This window comes from Pleurodeles waltl, chromosome 11, assembly GCF_031143425.1.
Source record: "Pleurodeles waltl isolate 20211129_DDA chromosome 11, aPleWal1.hap1.20221129, whole genome shotgun sequence".
In the NCBI taxonomy this organism is placed as follows: Eukaryota; Metazoa; Chordata; class Amphibia; order Caudata; family Salamandridae; genus Pleurodeles; species Pleurodeles waltl.
The window spans coordinates 98,485,791-98,506,247 of NC_090450.1; the positions used below are offsets into that span (position 1 = coordinate 98,485,791).

At 41.7% G+C, this 20,457-nt stretch overlaps 1 protein-coding gene across 2 annotated transcripts in view; it reads left to right on the plus strand.

The window, feature by feature from the left end:
- The window catches only part of LOC138265473 (transient receptor potential cation channel subfamily V member 6-like), a 298,739-nt gene that overhangs the window by 255,577 nt on the left and 22,705 nt on the right, over positions 1-20,457 (plus strand). For both annotated transcript variants that reach the window (XM_069213213.1, XM_069213215.1), the window contains 3 exons: positions 4,441-4,507; positions 13,407-13,675; positions 18,803-18,912. In XM_069213213.1, coding sequence (XP_069069314.1) covers positions 4,441-4,507; positions 13,407-13,675; positions 18,803-18,912 — 446 coding nt within the window. The remainder of the gene's footprint in view (positions 1-4,440; positions 4,508-13,406; positions 13,676-18,802; positions 18,913-20,457) is intronic.

Consider the following 20,457-nt stretch of genomic DNA (forward strand, 5'->3'; position numbering starts at 1 on the left):
TAGACTGAAGCCCAATTTTGGGCCTGTGCTGAGAGTAATTGACGCATTCTGTCCGTCACTTTGTTGCAGTAGACACCATAAATGCAACAGGTGTACCAAGACAAGGGTCCCGTGGTCACTTTGCCATGGACTCAAGTTATACCTTACTGATCAAGACTAATAGGTCAAAACAAATTAGGGCTTGCTTGTGTTCCCGTCTGGGGAGGACTAGGACTGTTAGTTCAGGCTGGGCTGTTCCCATTGGAGCAGGATTAAGACTGATGTGCATTTGGGTCATCTCTGTCTAGAGTGGCATGGTGGCAAAAAATGATGTACTGGAAAGCTACCCTGAGTAATCACATGTCACTGTGATTAATTCATGCATTCTTTCCATTATTTCGTTGCATGTTGCAAAACCCAATCTCAATGAACCTTAGGATGACTAGACCTGGAAAAATCATTAAGCATGGCGGTGTATAGGAAATTATTTGGTATTGGTTTGCAGCCTCAGTACTGGCATAACTCAAAATCATTACGTTGAAAATTAATGTTTCTCTATATCAGCAGATTCTAGAGGGAAATACAAAACTATCTTTCCAAAAGCTAAAGCTTAGCCAGAAGTAGATCACACAACAGAAAAATGATCATCCAAAACACATAACTAAGTTGAATAGCTAAAAATTAACAGAATCTCGATCTTAAAATGTTTAGGTCAAAGTCCAGGCCTCAATCTTACTAAGGTGAAGAGAAAGGACGTAAATAGACATACGCATCATCATCATCATCCTTTGCTTTATTTGGCTCAAATGAACCATAAAAGTACATAAAAACAGCAATCTGAAACAGCTAAGAGTCAAATTAATTGGATATAAACATCACAATATAAAACATGGGCAAACAACAATTTATGCAGACAATTAGATAATGGTAATAATGAGGCAACAGCAGACTCACTCAACATTAAGCCTGTCAACAAAAACCTCAAATATGGGTTCGCTCTGTTAGCAGAAATGTAATGGACCACAAATAAGAACACCATATAAGTCATTACTATGTGGATTCTAATTGCTCTGTTGTCAATACAATTAATCACTCAATCATGTTTTCCCACATGGAAGGCCTTAAAGGCTAAATAAAAAAAAACATGTTGTCAGGCTGTACCATCATACCAAAAGGAATTAAACAAGTTAAAAACATCATTCCAGCGCAAGGGTTATAAAAACTTAGAATGACTATTACAAGTAAGCATGTTTCCGGGATTTAGATGTACAATTAATAGAATTCACTTTAGTTAAGCAAATTCTCATGGAGGACGATGACTGTAGATAAAACAAGGCTTACTTATAAAGTCTTATTTTAGTTTCTTTAAATAACGGTAATAATGTTATTTTCCTAATATCATGATAAAATGTGCAAAACAGCCTAAAGTTCAAGGTGGATTGTGTAGATGGGCCCTCACACTGACAAACATCAAAACTTAAGGTTGACAAGGTGATGTTCCAGGCCATGTATGTATGAGGTAAAAAAGAAAAGTTGCCAGGACACAGCCTTGTCGCACTCCAGAGGAGAGCTTAAACGAGTCAGTGATTTCACCTCAGTGCCCATAGTTCACACTGACCATGACCTCACCATGCAGTGGCCTTAAGAACTTAACAATATTTGCCTCTACCTTCATGTTGTCCATTATGGCTCAGAGCTTAATGCAATTTATGTGGTCAAAGGCACATTTTAAACCCATGAGTGCTAAATAGATGTTAACTGATACAGTATAGCTAGAGTATTAATTAATAAATGTGAGCTTAAACACTGTTCAATGGTGCCTAACTTCGCCCTGAACCCATAATGAATATCTGAAACAATATTGTGATGGGCTTAAATCTCAAGACATCTAAAATAGTCTGCCCATTATCTATGTAATGGAATTAATCAAAGAAATAGGACAAAAGTGCATAAAATAAATGTCGCTGAACATCAGTTCCTTGCATGTTATGAGCATGGATGGCATAATGATACCTTACTTTTGTATTTTTCTGGCCCTGAAATAACAGTGGTAATTCTCAGCATTTTTGGTCATTAATGGCATGAAAATGCTCATTCCTGGTAAAACGTTTGACATAATGTAAGTACTTTTTTAGAATATTGTGGGCCTCAATAGTTTGAGATGGTGAAACCAAGGCACACAGGCAGAATATATCCACTTGTGCCAGGAGTACATATAAGTATTTCATGAAAATGACAAACTGAGCACCAGCCTTTTACTAAAAATAAACAATAGCTATTATAAAACGGTGTATTTTCATGCAAATTATTACTTTTTACTCTGAGAAATTTCGGTTACTGTTTCAAAATGAAACGTTTTTTATTTGATAGCAAAATGCTTGCATTTTAAAAAACTGAAAAAATGATGTTTCAGGACACGACTCACCCTCCAAGCACATACAGTTAAATGTTATATCTAAATGATAATTGAAGCAGCTTTAAGAGACCATAGCGTACATGATTTGTGCATAACTTTAAGGGCCTCATTAGGAGGTTGCCAGTCACTAGACCGCCAGACTCACGGTGGCGGTCAAGACCCCTTCTGCCGTGGTGGTCCAACCGCCACATTATGATCCACCAGGGTACGACCGTCTTTGCTGGTGACGCAGGTTGCAATCAGCCATGACAACGCTGAACACAGCGCCGCCCTGCTGATTATGACCTGGTTCTCCGCCAGCCTTTTCATGGCGGTTTTACCCCATGAAAAGTCTGGCAGAGAACAGGTGCAGGGAGCCAGTACTAATGGGGGCATTTTTCGTAGTCTTTCAAGTGGAAGTCAGGCTTACCTTTTGTCCTTCCTCCCTAAGGATTACTAGCCCTCATTGAGTGCTAGGCAGTGTCTAAAGACATATGAGACACGATTTCGAGGCAAATGTCATCATTATGTCAATTCTTCCAGATAGCCAGAACTCTCTTTAAAGGTAGAAAACGGACTACACAGCAATATCCCTCTTGTCTAGGAAGCACTAAGCAGATTGCAGAGCTGGACTTAAATGATCCTGGCAGTTTTGTCTCCGTTAAACCCACGCTTTTGACTTTTGGAACTTCGGCACTCTGGTAAAAGCGTGAAACAAACATACCAAACTGCAATAGCCCAAATGTAACACAAGAGTCGCCCAGACAATAAAAAACAACTGGTGTTGCATTTAGCAGCAGCATTACTGAGAACTGATGTGGTTCCATTAAAAAAAAAACATAAATTCAAAGTGGCGCAGAACTCACTAACCACAGCTACAGGCATCGAATATGCCTAGGGGATTCTGCCAACTGAAAGAGAAAACAAAATCGAAGGATATATTTAATAAAGATGGTAATATCAGTATGCCTGATATGAAAAGGTCTGGCCTAATATAACTTATTTTGTGAACTACTTTAGGGGCTATTGAAAAAGTCCTTTATGAGTATGTGTAGTAGTCAACAGGAGAGCTTTCCAGAATCGGACGAGAAGCGTCCAACTCTCTTTTAATACATTTAAAAAAAGGGCGCAGTCTTTTCTATTTGTACTAACTATATATGAATATTTCTTGAGTATTTCCATTTTAGATGTTTTAGTGTCAACTCCTGAAGGCATGTATGAGTAAGTAAAAGAGAACTACAGGAACTCTAGGTTTCTCCAGTAGGCCTTTGTGAGTTGACCCCTTAGTATATTTTTATTCAGCGTACTGTATTTTAATGTTGTGTTAAACTGAGTGTTTGTCAAGGGTCTAGCATGTTTTCATGTGTGCACTCATACACAGGCCTAGCTACCATTGATGCAGAAGGTGCAGTGGCACCAAACCCAGAGAACCAAGAAACCCATTGAAAACTGATAACTGCTGTACTTTACTACACCAACTGCAGGCAAAGAGGGCATTTTTCTTGCTTGCACCAAGGTCCATGGCATCCTTGCTATGCTACTGCATATACCATATTCTGTTTAACTCATCCACACAATATCACAGGGGCTCCGTTGCTGTCATTGTAATACTGTAGCATTGCAGTAAAGCATAAAGGGAATATGGAGCAAAAGCTGCTGGCCTGACATCACACAGGGCTACAAAGAATATTTTACAAGGAAAGTGTCTACGAAAAAAGAATCATCACAGCCAAATGAAAAATATAAACCACGGTATAGCAAAACGCAAAAATGCAGATAGAGATACACAGAATATGTTAGGATCACACATGAAATATTTCTAGGGGAAAAGTATGAGCCCTAAAGGAATGCCACGTGTTTTATTCCTACTGTGGCAAAATAAGGCACTAATCATGGACCCTTTTTTTCCAGGTGATGGTGAGGCTACACCTGAGGTCGAATCACACGTTACACAGATATAATTTAGAGGATTACACATTCCTGAAATTAAAACATATTACGTAGTAAATTGAAGGATGTGTGTGTTGTCTTGAGAATTGATAAGAACTTTGCTTTCCTTCCTGCAGATGATACTGGGAGACCTTCTAAGATTCTGCATGATTCTAATTCTTGTTGTCATCGGATTCAGTGCAGGTACATTTTCTATCATTTATCTTGTGCTTGGCTGTTTGAACTATGAACTAAATCAAATATATTATGGACTGGGTATGATATCATTTGACAGCTTAACCGTTATACATTCCATGGGTACTCGCAAAGCTTTTCCCGTGGGGGGGGGGGGACATTTTGGTCTGTGATATGATCGAGGGCTGCACTGATGCCAACAAGGTAGTGGTAATGTTTGGGGGGTTGATTCGTGGTGTGTTGGAGGTAAGGTGGGTGTAGGGAAAGTAAAGCATATGCATCTATTGACTGAATTGCACAATGTGAAACCAGAAAACCTGGGATTAATCCCTGTTTCCCCCTTTACCAAATTGTGTGATCCTAGGCAATTGTGTTTTTTCCACTTTCCCTCCATTATCACATTAAGAGGACCTGAAAGACAAGAATTCAGGGTTCACACTGTACTAATCTGTCTCCTGTGTTTGATTTAGTAAACTAATATGTTGGTCATGTATAATAGGAACACAGCCCACCCAAAGGGTCACATAACAACTGACTTGCCTTTTAGTTCACTATTGGCAGTGTTGCTAGGGTGCGGAAAGAATTAGGCCTGTATTTATACTTTTTGACGCTAAACTGCGCTAACGCAGTTTAGCGTCAAAACATTTTGCGCCGGCTAACGCCATTCTGAAGCGCCATGCGGGCGCCGTATTTATTGAATGGCGTTAGCCGGCGCAAGCAGACCGGCGCTGCCTGGTGTGCGTGGAAAAAAACCACGTACACCAGGCAGCGCCGGCGTTGGGAAAAATGGCGTTAGGGCGTCTTAAAATGGCGCAAGTCAGGTTGACGCTAAAAAATCGTCTTAACCCGATTTGCGCCATTTTAAACGACGCCCAGACGCCATTTACATGACTCCTGTCTTAGTAAAGACAGGAGTCATGCCCCCTTGCCCAATGGCCATGCCCAGGGGACTTCTGTCCCCTGGGCATGGTCATTGGGCATTGTGGCATGTAGGGGGGCACAAATCAGGCCCCCCTATGCCAAAAAATATATATAAAAAAAAAAAAATGTATACTTACCTGAACTTACCTGAATGTCCCTGGGGTGGGTCCCTCCATCCTTGGGTGTCCTCCTGGGGTGGGCAAGGGTGGCAGGGGGGTCCCTGGGGGCAGGGGAGGGCACCTGTGGGCTCATTTTGAGCCCACAGGCCCCTTAACGCCTACCCTGACCCAGGCGTTAAAAAGTGGCGCAAATGCGGGGTTTTTTGACCCGACCACTCCCGGGCGTGATTTTTGCCCGGGAGTATAAATACGACGCATTTGCGTCGCCGTCATTTTTTTAGACGGGAACGCCTTCCTTGCATCTCATTAACGCAAGGAAGGCGTTCACGCAAAAAAATTACGCTATTTGCCCATACTTTGGCGCTAGACGCGTCTAACGCCAAAGTATAAATATGGCGTTAGTTTTGCGCCGAATTTGCGTCGAAAAAAACGACGCTAATTCGGCGCAAACGGAGTATAAATATGCCCCTTAATGTTTCCAAATTCAAGTTAAAAAAATTATCACTTTAAAAAAAAAAAAAGCAAAACCTCTTAATGCACTATTATAATCTGATTTACTAAACTGAAACGGTTCAGCATGCTAATGAATTTTTTTTTTTAATTCTGTTGAGACGTTATCATATTTCAACACTTTTCATGCGTGATGTCTTCCAAATGAAAGTGTTCCTAAAGTTAAATGGTGCAAGACAACCTAGTTATCTCCTTTTGTAACTTCAATTATCCTGAAAGCGTGTTTAGTTGACATTTTTTAACGTTAGTGCCAAGTCTAGGCAAAAGCAGTCCATTGCTGCTGATGACCAGGGGTACGCAAGAACAGGTCAGGAGGGCCAGATGACTGCTCTAGTCCATTCACAAGCTGGACACCACATCAGGTCTAAAAGCATCCTCAGGAAAAAAGAATCAGCTCAGGTCAGGGTCAGCATGAGTCTAGGATAATGTACTTAGAGCTGTTAATGACCTGGGGATAGGATGCGTGGAAAATCTTCATAATCTATCCAAACTCCTTCCTGGGGCTGAACTCCATGTTCTAAGGGGAAGATGCAGAACCCTCATCAGGAAAAAAATAACTTTTTTCCCCTCATGCAAGTAACAGAATGTTATTGCTCTCTAATAGAAGCCCCCCCAGAGTGTGCCCCCTAGACAACACAAGATTTAATTACAAGTTACCATGTTAGCCCTGGATGTTCTTAGAAGGTCAGAGAATTTCTGCCACTCATTACTCCAATAGATTTTTTCTACCTTACAGTTTGCAAACCTAATACATGGATAAAGCGCTCAAGGCGTTCAGACTCTTGGCGCACTGTATACCTCACATGGGTTTACTCCAAAGGTTGGGCCCTTGCTGTGGGAATAGGTCTTCCAGGAAAGCAGACTCTGGTGCCAGGTCAGTGCAGAATCCATCTCACGACAATCAAGGGGATTATTTACTCATAATCACCTTGCAAGAAGATGTCTGTCACACATGCACAGACCAGCAGAAGGCTGATCTGCTCAGACCTACCAATTGGCTGACACATTTCTCGAGGGCTACGAGCTGGTAGTCTCTTATTGTTTTGCTGACTCCACAGTCTTGGAGTTAAGTTAATCTGTGGCCATCTACAGGCACTAAGGCCCAGATTTACTAAGCATTTACGTTGTCCTTGTGTCACGTAAGGCAACACAAGTACAACACAAAGGATTCTATAGGACATACAAAGCCACACAAGGTCTGTTTGTGCTGCCTTGGAGATTTTTTTTGTAATGCAATAGAGCAGTTCCTGTTGCATGTTCGTACATTTTAAGCTGGTAGGCATTTCATGGATGGAGCATGGGCCTTCCCCTGCAACCACCCATGAATTTGACACATTTTCAGATTTACAAAGTTATGTAAACCAGGATTGTTTTAAATTGGTACACCTACCAGAAGATGGGGTACTGAGGATTAAAGTCTTTTTTTTACCTAGTTTTTTCCTCTTTCTATGCATGATATTTTTGGCGTCACATAGAAAGAGGAAATTGCTTCTACAGATTGATTTTGTTCAAGAAGAATCCAGCCCATAACACAGGAACCCTTGCAGCATGGTGCAAGGGTGCCTATGTTGGTGCTAGGCAGCACACAGTGCAGCCAGAGCTATGAGGGCAGAAGTGTGACATATTTTAGTAAGTGCTTTCTGTTCTGCGTTCCATGAAACATTAGTGAATATGCCCTTAAGTATAGACCATGCTGTGTGTTCAGTGGTGCACATGGGCCATCACCATTACATGATTATACTCAGATTAATTTAGTCTAGTGCAATTTTTATCACACCCAGTAATTACTAGGTGCAATAAACCTTGCACTGTTTGTTACATTTCAGCAGGCCAAACCGGCTGGAATTTAAGAAGGGGAAAATGCACGGTATTTATGGGATATGTGTATTTCGCTGCAGTAAGAACCAAAATCTGCATGTTATTCCCACAAAGCTTATTTTTAATCGGATGCAATATTTACCACATTCAAAGGGGCCTTTTCCTAATCAGTCCCTGAATATTAGCCTGTTTGCTATCAGGTCTACCTAAACATGTGTTTACGTTCTTCCTGGGAGGAGACCTTATGGTAGCTTAAAGCCTGTATTCATATGTTTTAATTGAGAAATGCTTGTTAAAGACAAGTGGCCATTACTGTTTTTGAATGCTGAACAACCTGACAAAGCCAATAAGTTTAATGAGAATTATTGTGAAAAACCTTGTGAATTTCAGCAGTCCTGAATAGAGGTGTTGGTGGGTTTTAGGGATAGGTTTATCTGGTACACAAATCACCTCATGGCACCTTGCACATTACTAAATAAAAACATATTTATGGGGTTACTTTTATGTTACTAGTAAATTTGTTTTCTAGACTTCACTTCCATAAAATAAAGTTATCAATACCATACAATTTTGACAGATGTTTAAAAAACACAAACAGCTTCAAACAATAGTATGCCCAAACTGATAGAATCACAGTTCATTTCATAATTAAATTAGAAAATAAAGCCACAGCAAGTAGAGTTATTTGCCTCCTGTGATATTTCTTTAGGGTACACGATATGCATCTTGGCCACTCTCTGTGAGGCCTGTTAAGAGGAGTTCTAATGTGTGATTCTACCTGAAATCTTGAAAATACTAGTAATTTTGTGGGTGGTATTGAGCTGTGAGTGCATTAAAGCACTTTTTCTTTATATAGAGAAACGCCTGAATGGACATTGATTTATTGTTTTTGTGTGCCTTGCAGAAGTCTAAGGTTCTAGCCCACTGCACCTCCCTGAGACAGAGACCCCCACGGACTGCTCTCCTTCGCTACCCTCAGGTTTAAGGTCTAAAAACGAAATCATTGTCCCCAGTTTCAGCAACTGCATCGAATCTTTTATTTTACTTTTGGCATGGCAGTGAAGGGAAATGTTAATTTTCCCTGCCATATCCGCCCCGAAGTAATTTTGCCACATTTCATTAATTCATACTGCGTCCACTTCTTCAATCGGAGCTACGATTACCCTCATGCCCTTTCCCAGCTGTGTACAGGGCAAGTATGAGAAAGCTTTGCCTGATTTAACGTAAACCCCCCCCCAAAAAAAAACTTTATTGTCCGATTCCCGAGCAAGCATTATGTGTTACATCACCCCCCTGTGTCTTCCAAATACTTAGGACATTTTTGAAAACCAGTGGTTCAGTGATACCACGACTGGGCCATAGGCTGCATAAATGACTTTTAGATGTCTTTTGAGTGCTGTACTTTTCGGTGAGATATTGTTCGGACAATGCTGTGAGCAGGGTTAGTGTCACCACGGTGCATTACACTGTACCATCCTTGCGTCCCCAGGATGCAGGGTTTCGGATTACTCATCATAGGACACGGTGTAGTAAAAGGAACTGCAGCCTCCGAATCATATATACACTCTCACATACCCAATTCCCAAGTCAGTGTTTTGGCTTCAAATGCCCTGTGAAGTCTGCCCCTGAGCAGGAGTGGTCTGAAATAGTCAACGAAGCGTCCTCCTGAACGTCCAATGTGCTGTTACCCCTTCCAGGCATAAGTATGACTCCAAATTCCCAATACATATTCCCGATGGGCATACGTATCCCTCATACCATATAAATACTCTGAGTGACACCCCTAAAAGGCTTTGGGATCACAATTGCTGGACTCTGCCACAACCATTGGGTATCCCATGTCAGAGCACCTACAAAATACAGTACCACGGGGATTACTGAAGATGCACTCCACAATGCATTTAATCATCAATTGACTCTCTCGTCCAGGTAACTCTTAAAAACTCCCCTATGGCCTTCAAGCCATCAAACCCACCCATTAGGCCCAACGGCAATGAGGGATTTATGTAGCAGTCCCATTTCTTCCTTCCTGTTGTTATGTGCACCCTACCAGTAAGCCTATTCCCTCCAGCGTGTGTGTTACACATTCATCTATTGGCTCATCAATAGTCATGCACTTTAAGCACCATTCCCTGCCATAACTTTACCCACCTAGTGACCAGTTCACTCTCACTAACTCTTTCACCATTACAGAGGTATGGCCTAAGTTGCTGAGGGCAGCTTCCATAGATGCAGATTTGGCCATAAATGTCCTTACAGTTCTACCTGTGTTTGGTTCTGGCTTCACTGGAATCCACATTCACTGATTTTTGCCTTGGATTCATAGTACTGTCTCCCCATGTTCATGCTCAGCCTTGAGTGCCTCTTGCAGCTTCCTCAGTGAAGTTATAGACTAAAATGCCCAATGCAACCTCCATGCATGAAATTATGGTTTCAAATGGCTGGGCTGGTCTAGCATCTCGATAAACAGATTTGTCTTCAAATCGCCATCAGATCCTCCCCATGAGCAAATCTTGCTGAAATGTCATATGTTAGCCTTCCACCATTCACATAAGGCCTCCACTGTAACCTTCAATGTAGTCAATGTAGCCAATGCATGTGCAAATGTGTCTTCAACATCCAGTGTATCTGTGTCATGCAGGGCAGGGAGGACTGTCAAGCATTGCATCTCCAAAGCACCAAGCAGAGTGTTACTGAGAGACAGTGCTGTAGAATGCGAAGAGTGACCCCAGAATCTCCCATATCTCACAGATACTCATTGGCCTTGGCTGAAATGGGGCTCAGCAAAGGGTTGGGGGGCTCCTTAAAAGTTGTTATCCATCTGTGCAGCAGGGACTGCAGAGACCAGCGTCATGCCCCTGTCTAGGAAGAAACAAAAGTTGTGAGTTTCTAACCCTAGACCCAACAGTAACACCAGACCATCTTTTATTGCTGCTGCAAAGAAGATGGGTGTGGTAATAATAGCGATTGAAAAGGTAAATTATGAGGCATAATGTGGCGCATTTTGTGATAGTAATTGTCAAAACCGCTTTCAGAGGTCCACAGGGCACGTAGATGGGACTGGGCACAACTGTGATGGCTGAACCCTTTTACTCCTGATGTCCAGGGGTGCAGTCTACTATGAATTCTGTGCAACTGGGCTAAGTACCATTAATGATCTTGACTCTCAGTGGCAGCTGTGGATGAGCCGTCAGACTTCCTCGGGGGGAGGGGCAGTATATAGAGGTAAGTAAACATGATTCAAAACTCAAATCGCAAATAGTACGAACCATAAATCAATGTCCAGTCAAATACTTGCTTTTGTAATAAAAAAAAAAGACAAAGAAGTATTTTACTTGTACCTCTAGACATGCAGAGGAATTACAACATTCATTAGCAACACCACAATCCTCTTGATGTCGGGTCCCTAGCTTTTGTCAGGAAAATTCCTGTTCCTTGAAACGTGGTCAGGGTTATTCCCTATTCACTGGTGGCCACCTCCTGGGAATGCTTACTGCTAGGCTGTATTCATGAGTTCCCCTTTCACTGTTCAGGAATTAGTCAAAAGTGTCTATGGTGCCACAGCACCGTTAGAAGAAAGTCCCCAGACACCAACAGGCCCAGTTCACGTTTTAGCCACTCCTGCAGCACAGAAGTGTTCAGCTTTTTTAGCGAGTGCCCTCAGAACAAGCACCCACAAATTCTGATGCTGCTCGGAGAAGTCAGGCTTCCTGTGGCTCACAGAGCAGAACCCGGCGGCACAGGTTCTGTCTTCTGAGCGGCACTGCCGGAGTTCTTCAATTATCGGAGTAGTTTTCAGCTCACAAAGATGCAGTAAATCGATCTTCTCCAGCAGAGGGCAGGGGAATCCTTTCTTCAGCTCCTGACTGGAACTCAGTGAGGGGGAGACATCGTCCATGGCGTCCTTGGCAGTTCTCTTGGATCTGTGAGGGCAGCTCTCTTGCTGTGTGGGCTCGACCAGTCAAACGCACCATCAATCTATTCCTTGAGCGACAGCCTAAAGCTTCTTGGCATGTTGGTGCCGGTAGCCCCTCCTGGCATATGAGGATGCTGCAGTACTTTACAGTACGAACAAAGACTCCTCCGGTGCAAACGCTGCTGACATGGCAATTACGAGTCTCAGTGCTCTCACAGTAACAACTTTACCAGTGACCCCTCCTGGCATACAGAGTCACCTGGAACACAGCAATATTGGTTTGGCAAGTCCTGCATGTGCTATTTGACGGCTCAGTCCACTGCGGCCCTTTCCTGGCATACTGGAATCCCCAACTTCAACACTGCACACAGTCAACAACCTGATCAATGCACAGCTGTTCTTTCACATCTTTCTCAGGTAATTCTCTCCTTCCCTCCACAACACAGAGTACTAACCACTATATGATACCGACAATCCTCTTGCTCCCTCCGATGCTCTCCTTTTCCTCACAGGGCATAATGATCTTGTGAATCAGAGAAGCACTGGTGCTCCAGGTCCCATGGGGTGATTCACACTTCTTCAGTCTTAGTCACATTTACCTTTACGCCCTGTTCCTAGCGGTGCAAACAGCAAGTAAGAGAAAGCTTTGCCTGATTTGTGAAAATATACAAAAACTTTACTGTGTGATTCCTGCACATTGTGTGCTACATCGCGCACCTGAACCTTCCAAATACCTAGAACATTATTTGAAAATGTATGGTTCACAATATTTCCCCAGCAGTGCAGTGGGATGCAGAGGAGTTTTCTGCCTCAACTGTAATACTTCATTATTTTGTCATGTTTACACTGTTAACACTGTCTGGGCATTGGGTGCAACCATTAGTACAAGTTTAACACCCTGACAGAAATAAGCAACAGAAAGGTGGTCAGTCAACCTTTGCAATGGGCCTTACACCATGCTGCCTCATTTTTTGTAACTTTTGAACCAGTTGAGCTAAAAACTTTGTTTTGTTAAAATCAGCAGATTATGCAGCAGATGATGGATTATGGGGCAAAAGCAGCACATCTATAAATATGCAAGAAACGCTGTGGCTGCACATCACATAATTCTAGTGTCCCTGATTTTAGGCCAGAGGTGGCAAGTGGAGAGTTAAGAGGACCAGATCAAGTGCAAGTTACAGTTAAGATCTGCTACCCCTGTAGCACCTGAATGGTGTCCTTCTCTATTCATTTTACAAAGCGCTAAAGAGATTCTTCACATAAAATTACAAAACTCCCTGGTGAGCACTAATGATGTGAAAGTACCTAACAGTAAAGCTTATTGTACCACAAGTTGACTCATGACAGAGACATACATTAATCCAGAGTTGAGGGAGTGCCTGTACAAATCGTAGTGATCAGTCCCCCAAGGATGTATACACTTGGCCCTAAATGTTTCAAAAAATATAATGCCCATATTTATACTTTTTTAGCGCGCATTTCCGTCGTTTCTTTACTCAAAATCAGCGCAAACTTACAAAATACAATTGCTATGCAGCACTAAAAAATAATAAGTATGGGCCTAAGTGTTCTTCTTCCAGGCAACTTTAGTGTTTTACTAACAATGTTTCCTTTGCTTTTGCAGCCTTTGATGTCCACTTCCAGGCATTAAACACAACCTTATGCCCAATCTTCAGGGACTTTCCATTCACCTTGTTCACTGTGTTCCAGCTCATGATGGGTCTCACTGATCTTCCAGGTCCTCCAGCTGTTAAATTTCCAGATTTCGTCATTATCCTCTACATGGTCTACATGTTTTTTGCATTCATTCTGCTGTTGAACCTTCTTATTGCACTGATGGGCGACACTCATTTCAGAGTAACCGGCAAGCGCAAGTCTTTATGGAAAGCACAGGTAAGCACTACTGTTTTTACTACTTAATCTTAGGTTTACATATTGTAAAACTAAAGAGAAGTTTTATTTGTCAAACAAATCAAGATATATGACTTAAAACGGAGACCTTTGCCCTAATTTAGAGGTTGGGGTAAGGACAGGTGGCAAAAGTCGGTGGTTGCCCTGCCGTAAAATATCTTTGTTTCGGAAAATGCCTTGTTTCTGGCAGCAGGCCTCAGCCTGCTTTGCTGTCAGAAATCCCAGGCGGGGCTGGCGTCATGGCAGCCAAAGGAAAGATCGATTTAAAGAGGAGCTTCACGTTATTTTTTCTGTTTGGGACACCATGCCTGTTTTGATTCTGAATATGCAGCCTCAGTCGACATTGCCAGTTGAGATCATTTTGGGTGAGTCATCTTCCGCTAATTGAAGAGTATAGGAGACAAAGCAGTTTACCCAGCCTACCTGGCCTGGCACACCCAAACATGGAAAACCAACAGGAGAAAACTGTCAAAGTGCCAGGGAAAAAGCAGGGGAAAGCAAATATACAATTCAGGGTTCAGACCCTAAAAAAAGAAAATGCTAGTGCTTGACTCAATGCCATGATGTAGAGGGCTGGCATTAAATACTTTCAGTCTAGTCGTGGTGGACAAGCCTCAGCCACCTGGGTGGAGGCAGCCTCCAGCAACTTGGCAACCTGCCAGCTCATTTCTAAATTACCTGCTGTGAAATCATAATTCACAAAAAAAATTCCAGTTAAAGGTTTGGCATCTTCGTTTTTAAAGATGGGTTTTAAACAAGGACCAGATTTTCAAATCTCTACCCCATACCCGTATGTTCATTCAGTGACTAGCATTCACTATTCAGGTAGCCAAGTGAATTAATGTATTCTAACCAAAGTTGAGATTGACGAGTGCAAAGTCATGAAAGTGACAGACACCAACAGGTGCAGTCTTGATAAAGTATTTACTTTCCAGCGTAATTATTTTTGTGCGCCGGAAAGTAATCCAAAAAGTATTAAAAAGAGTGCTTTGCGTTGCTTTGCATCGAGGGCCTGTCACATGGGTAGTACACGGCCACTCCCCCATTATGACAGAGTTTTTGATGCTAAGCCCTATGTACTAAAATTGACATATAGATCTTTGTGCTAAAATATTATCCCTCCTTGAAGCACTCGTGAACAAATTTTTTTTAATTTCTCCTAGCTTTTCACAAATTGAACGCATGCTCCTCTGTAAAGACCACATCAAATGTGTGAACATTTTTTCAAAGTTAAGGAGTGTGGGAGCACAGTAGACAGCAGTAGTGTGCTCTCACCCTCTCTCTGGTTAAATAGGCTCCTTTGAGCCAATGAGCTGACAAGCTCTGGTTGATGCACCTGTGTGCCAGTAAGTGGTACTGAGACCTGGGAAGACTTTGGCAGCATTTCCAGAAACCCCAGAAAAAAGCCTGCTTCTCTCTACTGATGAAGGACTAAATCCAGAAACATTTGTCTAGAGATATACAGCACAAGTTGCACCAACAAAGGTCAAAAGCTTCAGAATACCACTGAAGTACGCGTGACCGTGTACAGCATATGCCATAATACATTGGGGCAAACTGAATGGTGAGCAGTGTGCTCCCACCCTCCTATTTTTTTTAAACGTAGTCTAAACAATGTTTTGTACTGGGAGGATACCATTCCACTACAAAACCTATGTAAGGTATGAGTCACACACCTTTTCACTATGAAGCTAAAGAGTTTGCATGATGCTATGCAGGCTGTTTGTGCACTAGCACTGGGGAAGATGGCAGCAGAGCCATATCTTACTAGCTATGTCTCTACAATGATCTCTACCACCAGCGCAACAGGAAACAGCAAAGCAGCTTTGGCTGCTATGCTGTGCTATGTAGTGCTCTTTTTTAGTAAATGTGCTGTTTTTGTTTTATCAGTTTGGTCATGTAATAGAATTCAAGTGGCTCCACTCAGGCTTTCATCCTTCCAATGATAATTACACTATCCCCAATGAGGTGGGAAACACCAAGGGGCATATTTGCAAGAAAGTGGAGCATCAGTCCAGATGTACCACTTTTCTGGTGTCGCCTCTGCCCCACCTAACGACACCATGATTGTGGTGTATTTACAATACCACGCAACATAGCAGTTGTTAGGATAATAGCTTTAACATTTTTTATGCTATTGTGATGCTTTGTTGCACTAGCATCAAAAATGTTGACGCTAATGCAGCAAAGCACATGGAGGCCCATTGATTAAAATGGGTGTGTCATTTTAACACCTGCTCTGAGTCTTACTGTCAGTTGGTGGTCTTGTGGCAGTTGCACTGTCGACACCGCCAGGCCAACAAAACATCACCTACCGTATTTCAATTTGCAAAACGGCATGGCGGTGTTGTGTTGGCAGGGTGCTGGCAGCGTTGCAAACGCCAGGTCCTGTTAACTCCCGGACGACCACCTCAATGACCAGGTAAGGTGCCTGTCCAAAAGGGGAGGGGGTGTTATGTGTGTGCCTATGAGTGTGTGTATGGATTTGGGGGGGAGTGTAGTGTGTGTTTGCGTGAGTGTGAGTGGTTGTGTGTGGGTCAGTGTGTGCGTTTGAGTGTGCGCGTGTATGCGGGGGGCAAGTATGGGGTGCAGTTTTACTACAGTGAGTGGGGGTAAGGGGTGAGAATGTTGTAAGGGAAGGGAGGTGGGAGGCTCTTGGATGTAGGGGGTGTCAGGGAGTGGTCTACCTGTGACAGGAATGAAAATTCAAGACGCCAGTAGCCTTTCCATCAGGGCTTTCGTGGCTATGCAATCGCCATGAAAACCCTGGCAGAAAGGGGACTCGTAATATACCAGCGGTCTTAGGTGGACCACTGGGTCAAATATGCTTATCTCCGGCCCGGGTGTCTGACTGCCCTGGGGATAGGAACGGGAAAGTGGCGGTTTGGCACAGGCCAAACCGCCACACTCGTAATATGGTGGTCCACACCACTGTCCCCGTCTGCGGTGGGACCACCACAGCGATGAGGGCCATAGTCTGTTTGGTCAACTTGCTGGACTGATTTGAATTCCAATAAAATGTCTACATCTAAAGGTAAAATTCCTGACCAGCACAACACCAAAAATAACCTGATTGTTTGGACTCATAGCCAGGCATAGGTCGCAGTAACATTTTCATGAGAGAATACCTCTTTTCGTCTGATAAGGCCGGCTTCTCTGGGTTCTGATGAAAATAATTTGATATGTAATATCTTCTGATCCCCATAACAGATTGTCTTTAATTTTTACATTGTTTTCTTCTGAGTTCAATTTGGATCAGACCTTTGATTTAGATGTTTATACGACTGTCTTGTTAAATGGTGGTGTTTTTTAGTGGTTGTTTTGTTACTTATAATGCCTGAAACTGTTTTTAATTACCCTCATCTCACGTCTCAGGTCAGATTACTAAAGGTTAAACAAGGATACCATTACATAACACTGCCCATCCTTGTGTGTACTCCTATTTAGGCAATAATGGTGCTTAATTACATTCATTTTGAAGACGTTGATCTCTTCCCCTTCCCCCCATTTCCTTAAGGTATGGGCACCCATTCAGATCTGTGCTTTCATCAACGTCTAATTTCATGTTGACATCACACGTCATGTGGCCCAAAATTGAAAATTGAAAAAGGACAAACGTTTTATAACAAGAACATTTGTATACATTCAAGAGAAATGCTGTTTACTGGGGCACTAGAACCCTCCTTGTATCAGAAGATAAATATATTGATTGTTCAGACAGTAAATGTTGAAGGATATTGGATTTCATGTTTTATATCACCTTAAGACATCATGGTTTCCAACCAGATTCCTTACACACACTTGGTGTGAGTTTCAACTTCTGTGTAACATCCAGAAAGAGCTCTCTTACATTACCGGTGTCTCTTAGAATCTTAAAACGTGGAAACGTCACATTGCAGATGAGGGTTTTAAATGCAACTTCATGAAGAACTTAAATTACATATCCAGAGAGTTGACACGCTAAAAATGTTCTTTGTTCTGAGACTACTGTAACGCAGATAAATCGATCTCTGTAAATTGCAAAAAAATCAATGAGTTCTACACCAGCAAATTTCTTTTCTTTATATTTTTCTACACCATTTGCTTTAAATTCTCAATATTTAATCAATATATGATCAGTTCGATCAAGTATGAAAACAGATCAGCAGAAGTGCATCAAAATCCTGGCAGTGTTTTTACTGAGTGGGTACTGGAATAAATGGGTGTGAGGGGTAATGCTGCCTGATGTTAAAGGGGGGGATCAACATATTTCAGATATCACATGCTAACAATTGTCAAACTCTGCTCAATATCTAAACATATGGAGCAACAAAGAGAGAAAATGGTAGTGGTCCTACCTTTCTACTGAATGCAGGTGCTGTTAAAGTAGGCATAGACCAAATAGAAAGTAAAATCAAAAGACTCAACTCTTCGAAAATGTGAAGCAATTTGGACTGAAAAAATGTCTCATTTTCAGCACAAATTACCTTTACCTTGAAAGTAAATACCCATCCAAGCTTCCTGCGCATGAAAATGAGTAAGACTGAGATACAAGTAAAAATAGAGTCTGCACCCTCTTCACCACTCTTAGACCCACCCCAGGTCTTGGAACCCATTCTTCTACCACTCTGAATATAAGGAATTTGGGTACACGTTTTAAATCCAGACTTTCATTTGCTCTTTTATCCACTGATAAACGGGATGAATCTGCAATAAAAATAAAAAAAACATTCTCTTCTCCAAATTGACTACAGACTTGGGCAACGCACTGACAGGCTATGAAGATTATTGCAACAAGCAACCTTTATAAGTAAGACCTCAAACCTGGCATTACAACTCTCACTTGGCTTCCAGAAGATGCAAGGGTCAAATTTAAAATGTTGTGCAGCATTCCTAAGTCATACTGAACAAACACCCACATTACATGCAGAACCCAACACATCACTATGCCCAATCCGGAAATCCTTGCTTAATTACACAGAACACAATTTGTACCAATATATGAAACTAGTAACGAAGAATGTGTATAATAATAAAGGCTTGAAAAGTACCTTTAAAATGTAATTGACTGTATATTTTTGGAAGATATGCATTTATATTTTATTAATCGCCCTACAATGTTTTCTTAAGATCGCTACCACAACTTTATTGATGGAAAGAAATATTCCACGTTGGCTTTGGCCGAGAAGCGGAACCCCAGGGGACGTTTTGGGTCTGGAGGAAGGAAAATGGTACTTAAGGTAAAGTGAAAATTAGATATATTACTAGCATAATTAACTAATGTGTTGTGGTCCTGTAGATGAAAGTCACTCCCAACCAAACCTGGAGTTTCAGCCAACCACTCCGGGCATGCTGTGCTTATAATGAAAAAGTGAAAGTATACGATAGTTGAGAGAGAAAAACAAAAAAATGACTTTCTTTCCTTTATGTTCCTTAGTCTTATTTACAGCTAGAGTTCAGATTCGAACTGTGTTGTGTTGGTGTCCTGCTGACATCGGGACATCTGGTCCTGCCACAGGGCCATACTGCTGTCTGTGAAGGCTTGCATCCAGACAATTTGCCTATGTCAAAAATGAAATGTGGTTTGATCTTAGTTCTAACAAAAGGAAACTTCACACAAGACACTAGTTTGATTCAGGTAAATATTATGAGACTCGAGCTCAGAAAATGTCAGATCGAGAAATCGAGTACACACGTTTAATGAAATTATGATGGAGTAAGAACAGCAAAAACTGATCATCCATCACTATGCACCCTGCTTCCAAACAACAAAAAAAGCAATCGACATTGTACCTGTGCTGGCATGCCAAACAGCCAAAGAACTGTGCAATGAAGAATAAGTCAAGTGGAATTTCGCTGAATACTGGTAATGGCAGACTGGTTTACAGTTGGTACAAGCAGCAAAAAGCATTTGCAATACAATGGGTTTCGCATATTTCAAACAAGTTAATTGTCATCTTTTGACAATAGCGCCCACGAGCAAAAACAAAAAAATAAATAAGAAGAAACTGAGAAAAAACAACTTAACAAAATAAAATAAAGTTAGCTTTAAAAAATAAAACGTTGCAATTTTGTTTGTCCTGCTGGGCACGATTTTGCCAGTCTGTTTGCTGGACACTGAAAGTTAGAGGAAAATATTCCCTCGATCAGTCAGGTACAGCGAACAGGCACTAATTAAGTTGAAATCAATTAATGCTTGTTCCCTACTCCACACAAAGGAATGGATGCCAGACATGCCTCGATGAATTACAAGTCTGTAAAGAAGAGAGCCAGGCAAACCAACAAATAGTGAGGACAGACGGCTCCAAGCCCTTTACTGAACACAACAATGTCCCGCAAGCAAGACGTATGAGCTAGCTCATGCACTTGCTGGCTCAGCCCTAGAAAGGTCCAAAGGGGAACTACAGAAGTCATTTAAAATTAGAAACAATTTCTCACAAAACAAACAATATTAATACTCGTATGTTGAAGCCTATTAAATATCAACAAAAGAGAGAGCAAAAGAGAAAAACACCAGAGTTATGAAACATGCAAATATCATGTTTATTAAAGTTTGGTAAAAATATATACACAAAATTCAAAATAGAATAATTGCTCTGTTGTTCAAAAAGTGCTAGAAAATGTGCTTGTGCAAAGTGACAACTGACAGATATTTACTAGTAAAACAATGGAAGATGAATCACAGTGCACACAGGCAACTGAATACAGCCTGTCTGCCTTAATGGCCCGTTACCTATTCAATGATCATATGGTTGAGGTTTATCTTTTTATCAATTTAGTATATC